The sequence below is a fragment of the Dromaius novaehollandiae genome, chromosome 17, assembly GCF_036370855.1.
Source record: "Dromaius novaehollandiae isolate bDroNov1 chromosome 17, bDroNov1.hap1, whole genome shotgun sequence".
Lineage (NCBI taxonomy): Eukaryota > Metazoa > Chordata > Aves > Casuariiformes > Dromaiidae > Dromaius > Dromaius novaehollandiae.
This window is the reverse complement of record NC_088114.1, coordinates 16,093,598-16,103,346: the sequence shown is the minus strand read 5'-3', so window position 1 is coordinate 16,103,346 and position 9,749 is coordinate 16,093,598. Positions and strand designations below refer to the sequence as shown.

At 48.9% G+C, this 9,749-nt stretch overlaps 1 protein-coding gene across 1 annotated transcript in view; it reads left to right on the top strand.

Annotated features, from left to right (window-relative positions):
- The first annotated feature begins 1,843 nt into the window (after positions 1–1,843).
- Positions 1,844–9,749, top strand: part of POLE (DNA polymerase epsilon, catalytic subunit) — a 32,016-nt gene continuing 24,110 nt past the window's right edge. Inside the window, exons 1-14 of the mRNA XM_064522359.1 lie at positions 1,844–1,982; positions 2,081–2,216; positions 2,549–2,629; positions 2,918–2,962; positions 3,577–3,669; positions 4,282–4,436; positions 5,049–5,190; positions 5,522–5,602; positions 5,916–6,023; positions 6,507–6,617; positions 6,922–7,007; positions 7,636–7,755; positions 8,576–8,708; positions 9,350–9,463. Coding sequence (XP_064378429.1) covers positions 1,906–1,982; positions 2,081–2,216; positions 2,549–2,629; positions 2,918–2,962; positions 3,577–3,669; positions 4,282–4,436; positions 5,049–5,190; positions 5,522–5,602; positions 5,916–6,023; positions 6,507–6,617; positions 6,922–7,007; positions 7,636–7,755; positions 8,576–8,708; positions 9,350–9,463 — 1,482 coding nt within the window. The 5' untranslated portion in view covers positions 1,844–1,905. The remainder of the gene's footprint in view (positions 1,983–2,080; positions 2,217–2,548; positions 2,630–2,917; positions 2,963–3,576; positions 3,670–4,281; positions 4,437–5,048; positions 5,191–5,521; positions 5,603–5,915; positions 6,024–6,506; positions 6,618–6,921; positions 7,008–7,635; positions 7,756–8,575; positions 8,709–9,349; positions 9,464–9,749) is intronic.

Here is a 9,749-nt window from a genome sequence, read left to right as displayed (position 1 = left end):
CAAGTTGGAATAGAGGAAATGTACTCTAGTATCTGATGTCTAAGAAGAGACATTTTGGGAGTCAAGCATGGGTCAAATTCAGATGACTTGCTTAAGTGGAGACAGCTGCTCCTGGGTGCTCGAAGGCACTTCCACGGAGCGCCGAGTGGCGGTCTGCCCTGCGTGCCCTCTGGCTTTGTGGGGTTGAAGTAGCATCACTGACTTAAGTATTTATTTATATTTATTCCTTTTCTTGAACACCTAGAGAACATGCCGCTGTTGAAACATGCTCTTTTGCTTAAATGTTATTCCACATTTTGGGCTTCAGAAGGAGAAATTTTCAGTCATGCCTCAGTCTACCAACATGATTCAATTTTGCAGCCATGAACTGAAGGATAACTATTGTAGGGACAACTATCATTTTGTCTAAGTAGCCAAAGAAACATCTCTGGTCTGGGCTGGAAATCAGATTTTGTATCTGGAAATATCAAGTTTTCTGCTCTTAAGATGCCACTGCTTGGCTTTGCAGAGCTGAAATCCATAGCCTCTTCTTTCAGAAACACACAGGGACAGGCTGTCCTCTCCCCCAGTCTCCCGTTTCCATCATTTTTATTTTCCGGAGACTCAATAGGAAAGGCAGAAGCACACGGAAGACCTCATCCGGTTCTGCGACAAGTCTTTTAACCACCTTCTTTTCCTTTCCAAGCCCTGGAAAGGCCTCCAAGACCTTTTATCAGCTGTTTCCCAGTACAAAGGCCTGATCACCAGCTCAATAAAAGGACGTGCGGGAAACATTTAATTCACCACATTGGTGCTCATCCACCTTTCTTGTGTAAAGGCCAAGGACTCTGCTCTGCCAGCAATGAACCCTTCCTTTTTTCTCTTTTTTCTTTAAACAAAGAAGTTGAAATAAATACAAACCAATAAATTTTCAAAACTGCCCACCGCCCGAGTACCGAGGCAGGATGCCGCAATTCTGGTTGCTCGAGTTGGCAGCACCAGCTCACAGCCGGCTGAGGCGCACAGTAAACCTTCCCAGGAGCCTCCCGATTTCCACATCGCATGGACTTAAAAACCAAAGCTTCCGGTTCGTAGAGCCGTGCAGAAGGTGCTTCCCATGGATGACCTCTACAGGGCTGCTTTCGGACGTCCGAGAGATGTTTTTGGGTGCCTGCGGAGGACCTGCCCCTCTGTACTCCTCTGGGGCAATGATGCCAGAGACTAAGGGCAGCACTGCTTGCTATTTAATTGCACATCAGCTAGCCTCGGCATTTAGCTCCTTCACGCGTCCTAAACAGCTGGACAATTTAATGAAATGAAATTTAATGAAATTAAATGGAATTTTATTTTTATAATTTATATAACAATTTAATTTAATGCAATGAAATAAATGAGGTAAATGAAAGGGGGCAGGTCAGGTTTGCAGGCCTCAGAGCCATTCCGGGGCTGCTCTCTGCAGCTCCCCAGGGCAGCCCGTCCCACGTCGAGGCATTACGACTCGCTAGTCCAAGGAGCCCTTCACGTGCCTCAAGGCTGGCCACGGCTCCCAGCCCCCTCGCAGCCGGAGGGCTACCGGCAGAAGCGGCCCGGGCCCGGTCGCAGCAGCGCTGCCACCCCCACAGGGCGGAAGGGCGCTGCCGTCGCGCAGGCGCAGCAGCTGCAGCCGGGGCGGGGGCGGGGCCTGCCCGGGAAGGGGCCGCAAGGGGCGTGGCCACCGCGGCACCCTCCCTGAGGGGCGGGGCGGTTAACCCGGCAGCCCGGCGCGGTGCTGGTTGGGGGCCTGCAGGGAGGAGGGCGAAGAAGAGCGCTCCCGTTGGCTGTGGGGCCGCTCTCTGATTGGTGCCCTCCCTGGGGGCGGGGCTGGCAGGCTCCCCTCTCGCGGGAGTTGGGGGTAGCGCGCGAAATTCCTGTGGCGGCCGCGGCGGGATGGTGCTGCGGGGCGGCTGGCGGCGCGCGGAGCCGGGCGGCGGCGGCGGCGGCGGCGGCGACGCCGAGGGCGCGCGGTGAGGGCCGGGGCCGCGCGGCGGGGAGCGGCCGGCGGGGGGGCCCCTGGCCCCGGGGAGGACTGGGCGGCGGCGGCTGACGGCGCGGTGTCCCGCAGGGACGATGGCTCCTCGCTGTCCGCCCTCAAGCGCCTGGAGCGCTCGCAGCGCACGGACCGACTGGACGCGCTGTTCGCCTTCGAGCGGCCCGCGGAGCCCGGCGAGCGCACGGGCTGGCTCATCAACATGCACCCGGTAGGACCGGGGCTGGGTCGGGTGGGGGGCTGTCACCGCCAGGCCCCCGGTAGCACCGGGGCTGGTGGGGTGGGGGGCTGTCACCGCCAGGCCCCCGGTAGCACCGGGGCTGGTGGGGTGGGGGGCTGTCACCGCCAGGCCCCCGGTAGCACCGGGGCTGGGTGGGGTGGGGGGCTGTCACCGCCAGGCCCCCGGTAGCATCGGGGCTGGTGGGGTGGGGGGCTGTCACTGCCAGGCCCCCGGTAGCACCGGGGCTGGGGGGGGGTGTCACCACCAGACCCCCGGTAGCACCGGGGCAGGGGGGTGTCACAACAGGCCATGTGCATGCGCAGACGGAGGTGCTGGACGAGGACCGGCGGCTGGTGAGCGCTGTGGACTACTACTTCATCCAGGAGGATGGGAGCCGCTTCAAGGTGGGTCCCGTTCCTCCCGTGCCGGTGGCCTGGCAGGACGCGGCTGGGCAGCCCGCCTGCCCCCACCAGCTCTGCTGCTCGGGGCCCCAGGCATCACCCGCATGGCAGCACTGTGGGCCCTACCGGGGTCCCCACGAGCCCCCCAGGGGCCAATGGGGGTGGTGGGGAGGTGCAGGGATGGGTGTGTGGCATGCAAACGTCAGCCACACGCAGCCAGGGCAGTGTGCTGCCCGTTCCTCGCCTTGGCCTCAGGGTCACGTAGCGTGCACTGGTTTTGCTTTCTCCTAGGTGGCCCTGCCCTACAAGCCGTACTTCTACATCGCTACCCAGAAGGCAAGTATGGGCTTTGAAGCTGCGTGCTAGCGAGCGGGGTCTTGAGTAAACTAGTGGCAGAGGTCCCAGAGACCTGGGCAGGTGTGACATGAAGGGGGTCACCCAAAAAGCTGAGAGGCCTTGTGATCACTTTGGGTTGGTAAGAGAAAAATACAGCCATAGCACTTCTCTAACAGCCCTGACAAAACCACGAACAGAAAACCTGAAATGGGAAGCAGCTGTATCTGTACCATGGCTCCATCAAGGTTTCTAGAGGGAGGTTGGTTCATTATGTGATGAATTATCCCTTCAAGTACCTGTCACATATTTTTCCTGGGGTTTTTTTTTGTCCTCAAATTGATCCCCAGAGCCTATTTCACTTCCTCTAAGTCCAAACATGTCCACTCTCATCCTGTCTCAATCCTCCTCTTGCTGCAAAGGTGGGTTCATTCTGACAATGCTGTGAATTGACAATCAAAGAAAGCCCCAGTTTGAAGGAACTGATTTCCAGACAGGCAGGATTTCAGGACAGCTGCCTGTCCTCACCTCTGCCAGAACCCAGAAATTCTTGTAAGCCTGTCTTCTCCTCCAGGAAAGTGTCTGGCTTTGTTGCTCATTCTCCAGTTTCTTTGCAGGGCTGTGAACGAGAAGTGTCCTCCTTCCTCTCCAAGAAGTTTCAAGGGAAAATTTCAAAGCTGGAAACTGTCCCCAAGGAAGATTTGGATCTGGTCAGTATTTCTCTGCCTGCTGTATTCTTGAATAACTGATTTTTTTTTTTTAATGGCAGAGCTCAAGTGGAGTAGAAGGGGACTAAGCAGTGAAGGGAAGCAGTATGCTTAGCTTTCATCTTCAAGCACTGTTTGCATTGCATATCAGAAATAGGCCAATTATTGCTTATTGACAGTAATTGCTTATTAATAGTAATAGGAAAAAAAGTATATTCTTCTCCCCTGGCACATAGTCTTTTTCACAAGATGCTCAAGAAGTTTCCTGAGCTAAAAAATGGTTGGAGGGTGAGAGAGTGTTGTGGCAGAGGGAAATACTCTACGTTTACTCTTCCTTGGGTGCGTACTAGTGAATGTGCTTGGAGACAGACAACAGGGCGAGATAGCCCTTGGTGTGAACCAACACAGCTCTTGTGTTCTTCCCTGGCTTACATGCTTGCAAGAGTCTCTTCTCACGACTAGTCCGTCCGTCCAATCAGTACCTCTTCTTTGGCCAGTTCTTCCATGTGTGTCAGTATAATTTGCCTTCCCAACCCTTTCTTGCTATTAGCAGTCTTCTCCTTTCCCTCATTACTTTTCTCCACCCTTAGTTGGCACTGTCTTGTCGTTTTGTAGCCAAATCACTTGGTGGGTCTTAAGCGGAACTACATTAAACTATCCTTCAACACGGTGGATGACTTAGTGAAGGTGCGGAAAGAGATCTCTCCTGCTGTGAGGAAAAACAGAGAGCGAGACCAGGCGAGCGATGTCTATACATCTATGCTGTCAAGGTAAGAGGTCTCCTTAGGGCGGTTGATCCGTGGGCTTAATAGGATTCCCTTAGTCATACAGACTAAAAAGTACAAATGAAAATTTTGATCTTCTCTTTGGTTTCCTATTCCTGAATTCTGATTTCAGTTGAACCATTTCAAAGGAAGAGGAATCTAGTGAAATGAGCATTCCCTGACCAACTGAAAGGTGTACTGTTGTTGTTCAGAGTGAATTCTGGGTTGCCCAATTATTCTTAAACTCATTGCTGTACTTTATAAATCCAATGCCATAAGAAACATTTATTATACAGGCATAGAGATGATTTTTTTTTTTTGCCTGTTTGTACCTCTTAATAGCACACAAGCACGACAAAAAGCGAATTTAAGACTAGATCGTAGATTGTGCAGCATTTCCTCACATGCTGTCAATCCGGATGACCATCTTTCTAGAAGGCAGTTGTTGCATTAAGGGGAAGCTTTTCTTATTCTATTCTCTCCTGTTAATAAATTTTGCTGTTCGGTTATCACTGGGTACCCCTGTTGCCACATTGTCTCCTACAGTCAAGCCTGCTGTGTCTGAGATGTGCATAAACCTGCTTAGGTAAATTGGCTGGTTTCCTCTGCTCCTTGTAGTGCTCTTGCTGGAGGCAGCCTGACCACAGATGAAGAAGGACCCTCAAAAAAGGTTGCCAACCAAATGGACAACATTATGGATATGCGGGAGTATGATGTACCCTACCATATTCGCCTGTCCATTGACCTGAAGATCCATGTGGTAAGTAAGGAATATGGAAGCTAGGAGAAGCTTAGGACATTCATTTTCCTACTCCTGTATTCTTGAAGTGCAGGCATGGTGGAAATTTTATCTCTTTCTAGCACAGGCGTCCGTGACCATGAGTTAATGTATGAAGTCTAGTCCATTACTGGTGGGCCTCTTTTTCAGTTACTGACACACAGAAAAGTTAAATAATCTGATGCATAGCCACAGTCTTTCCTCTGAATTACAGTTAATTCATGCAGTTCTGTCCCCAGTATGTGAACAAAAGTATCACTGGGAGCAGGCCTCACATTAATGCGCTTCCTGCGATTCTCTCTTGCTGTGATAGGCTCATTGGTACAACGTGCGATACCGGGGCAGCACTTACCCTCCTGAAATCACCCGCCGAGATGACCTTGTAGAGCGACCGGTGAGTGTTTGTCAGGCAGGAGTCAGTCTGTGCTTGTACATGGCTAGTTTGTTTTCTGCTAGCAGCTGACTTCCAATGGAATGGCATTGATTTCCAGTAGACAGCTGGCATTATATCACAGCGTTCATGGAGCAAGTTTTGTTTACGAGCTTGGGTAGCGATCTTGCTTTGGATTGCTAAGGCACATTATGAAAGGATTACCGAGGAGGGTATGACTTGCTGTGCTCTCATTGAGCCTAGTGAATCTAATGGGAACTGCTCATTAAATCATATTCTAAAGCTGACTTGAGGTTAATGTATTTGTCATATTCAGGACCCTGTTGTTCTCGCCTTTGACATTGAAACTACCAAACTCCCTTTGAAGTTTCCTGATGCAGAGACAGACCAGATCATGATGATCTCCTACATGATTGATGGGCAGGTAATGGAACAACAGTTGTTTTCTTCATGCTTCAGAGCAAAATACTAGGCAGCAGACCAGCATGTCACCTTTGGCCATCTCATTCCAGGCTTGCTTTGCTGCCAGCTCCTTGGTGTGTATGTAACGGCTGTGGAAATAAAATTGAAGTCTAAATGATGCATAAGAATTTCCTCGTTTTGTATGTTGCAGAACCCAGCTAAGGCTACCGGTGCTCCTTTGAGAGAGCAGTAGTAATTCAGAGAGCATAGTCCTAAGTTGTCTCCCTTTGGCCTCCTTAGTTGATTGCAAGCAATTGTTCAGAAGCTGACTTCCAACTAGTTGTTCCCACTTGACAAAAGCTCTGACTGTCAAGCCGTGCAAGGATTATCATATCAGTGGAATACTATTTCGTCCTTCAGGCTGTGTGTTCTGGTGGCCCGGGAACCTGTCCCTGGTGTACTAGGGATGTGAATACTCAGTAACTCTTTCTTTGTCAACTTCTAGGGCTACCTGATCACAAACAGGGAGATCGTCTCCGAGGATATTGAAGACTTTGAATTTACTCCTAAGCCGGAGTATGAGGGTCCATTCTGTGTTTTTAATGAACCAGATGAGGTAAATAGGTTCTGCCTGGGAAAAAAGGCTACTTTTTATCTGCTTTGGTCTTTCGTAGGCCAAAGAGAGCTTATCACTCAATAGGCTGCGTCTTTGGGGAGCACAGTGGACATCACAGTGCTGGTGATGCTTTCATTTCATGGTGACAGATCAGATTCTAGCTAGGTCAAGAGCAGAGGGGGAGGACTGCGTAAATCATATTATATCCAGTGCCTCTGTCTGTGCAGGAGGTGAAGTTGCTGAGGTTTATTTTGGTTTTGGTTTTTTGTCTTTTGTTTTTTTTAATCACTCTGTTGCATACTAGGCTCATTTAATCCAGAGGTGGTTTGAACATGTCCAGGAGACCAAACCTACCATCATTGTCACATACAACGGAGACTTCTTTGACTGGTAAGATCAGGAATGAAAACTAACCTGGTTTCTAAAGGGAAAATGTTTTCTGGGCTATGGGGCAAGATCAGATACCAGTCTTAGTGTCCTTTGCCTGGAGCTCAGATGGTGGCCATATGCAGTCTTATCTATGCAGACTATCCAGCCAGTTTGGGTACCTGTTTACATCCTGATTGCATGCTGTTTATCCAGGGTGCTGGGCTGAGCCTTGGACCTCAGCCTGTAGAAGACTGTTAAAGATGGGGAGGTGGAACTCAGAACTTTTTCTCTGAGCAGAGCCATGTTCGTATTTTGAGAACAGGAAAAGAGTCAAAAGAGAACTGCAGAATAATAGGGAGACCACAGCCGCCAAACCTTTGGGAAGCAAGAGAAGATAGATCATAAAGTTCTGCCTCCTGCTATAGGATGTGAGCAAGCAGCTTCGCCCCGTCTTTCATGCTTTAGTTCTACCCTACAGGGAGTTTTCACTGTGGCCAGATATCACAGATAAGGTCTGGAGTGAAGGAGAATTCACAAGAAAAATTCTTCCTTGAGTAATTTATAGCAAAGCTATTCTGAAACTGTTGGGGGAGGGGTGAAGGAAAGTGACTGTTCTGTTCCTTCTCTTCTGCATTGTCTTTCTCCCTAGGCCTTTTGTGGAAGCAAGAGCAGCAGCTCATGGAATTAACATGTATCAGGAGATCGGATTTCAGAAGGACAGCCAGGGAGAGTACAAAGCACCGCAGTGCATCCACATGGATTGTCTGAGGTCCCTAATGCTACCTCTGTACCATATAACTGCATCTTTATACATTACATTTATATAAAATGCCTACAGTTGATGTATTTGAATACTGTCCCTTTTCCATCTCTGTTCACTGCTGTCATGTGTTACACCTTATTAGATTGGGGTGATGGTCCTTTTCTTTGGTTGTGCTGCTTCTGCTTGTCACTCCGTTGTGTGCCATTAGCTACAGAAGCTGTTATGTCTTCACCACACTAGCCTGAATGACTAACCCTGTTCGTACAGTCTAGTAGTGGCTGTCACTGGGGGTTTGAGAACTGTCCTGGATAGCAGATAAAAGGACAGGATAAGATCAAACCATTGCAGTGGGAATGGGACCATATTCTAACCGAGCAGCCTGCCTAGCACAGAGAGAAAGAAAGGATGCATACAGGTATGTGTGCAAGAGAGGGCTGTCCACCTTGGAAGTTGTGACTGTAATGTTAATGTTTTTCCCACTGGACCGGTGTCCAGACTCTGGAAAACAACTGACCGTCTTTGCAGTCCTGCTCATATCTCCTCCCATGTTTAAATGTTTATCTTTAAGTCTCTAAAGTATGAGGGTTGAGAAAAATCTGAGCAATGGAAAGGATCTGAGTAGCAGAGTTTGTACTCATCAGGGTTTAAGAGTGTTGGTAGATACGCAGAATGTCTAAAGCTGTGCAGCTTCTTATTCCACTGTACTTGAATGTTCTGCTGTCATCTTTCCCTGTTACAATAATCAAGATCCTTTTTGTGTCCCTCAGCCCTTTCTCAAGTGCAGGGCTATCTCTTCATAGACTGGCATTTTCGTTATTCTGTCTAGGTGGGTGAAGAGAGACAGTTACCTCCCAGTGGGCAGTCACAACCTGAAAGCAGCAGCAAAAGCAAAACTGGGTTATGATCCAGTGGAGCTGGACCCTGAAGAGATGTGCCGGATGGCTACAGAGGAGCCTCAGGTATTCCCACCCTGTGCTGTATCTCTGGGAATCTGCCATATTACTGAATCTTTGAGTTAGAGCTTTATGAAATACTTTCACTTAATGCAGTCATCTTTGAGAAGTTGAGTCAGTGTATCTTCCTGAATTTCAGACACCTTAAAAAACTTAAGCTTATGGGAAGAATGGGATTGCTTTGAAGCGTTTCTGGCATTGGCATTGCACTGTATATTTTGGTTATTTATTTACACTTCTGCAAAATGGCAGTACTCACGGTGCTGCAATGGAGCAGTGCTTTGTGTCATGAGCACCAGCAATGAGGTTTCTGCTGAAGCCCTGTGGTATCTCTGTAGGCCAAGAGTGGCCTCCTGACTCTCAGAACACTGTGGCATCTGTGCAGATATGTGGCAGTGAGCTCATCTTCCCCATTTCTGCTAATTCAAAGCTGGCTTATACCTATGCAATTAAGGTTAAAGCAGAATACCTTCTTAAGCTAACTGATAACTCTTTCTTTCTACATGCTGGGATGTTTGTATGCAGAAATATACCTTTCCCACCTTCCTGCTGATATTAACATGTACAATGGGAAACAATGAAAGGTTATTGTCATTGACCTGCTGTATTAAATATGACTGGGATTAATTTGTCTCTCTCCTCAACAGACTCTGGCCACCTATTCAGTGTCTGATGCAGTTGCTACCTATTACATGTATATGAAGTATGTGCACCCTTTCATTTTCGCATTGTGCACCATCATTCCCATGGAGCCTGATGAGGTGAGTGCATGCCTGAAACAATTTCTTTTCTGAGCAAAGAGTTGCATCCTCCATGCAACAGTGAAACAGTGGCAATAGAACTGATTCCTACTGTCTGGGTACTTTTTTGTCAGGAAAGGAGAAAAAGAGTAGTCACCAAAGGCACTTTCTTTCCACAGTACAGCTATTTTTCCATAAGCCACTTATGTGCAGCTTACGTGGAGGAGTTTTGGTTTCTTACTGTGCTCCTTCTTGCCTTGGGCTGCAGTACTGCCTGAATGACACATCATGTTGGACACCAGCTCAA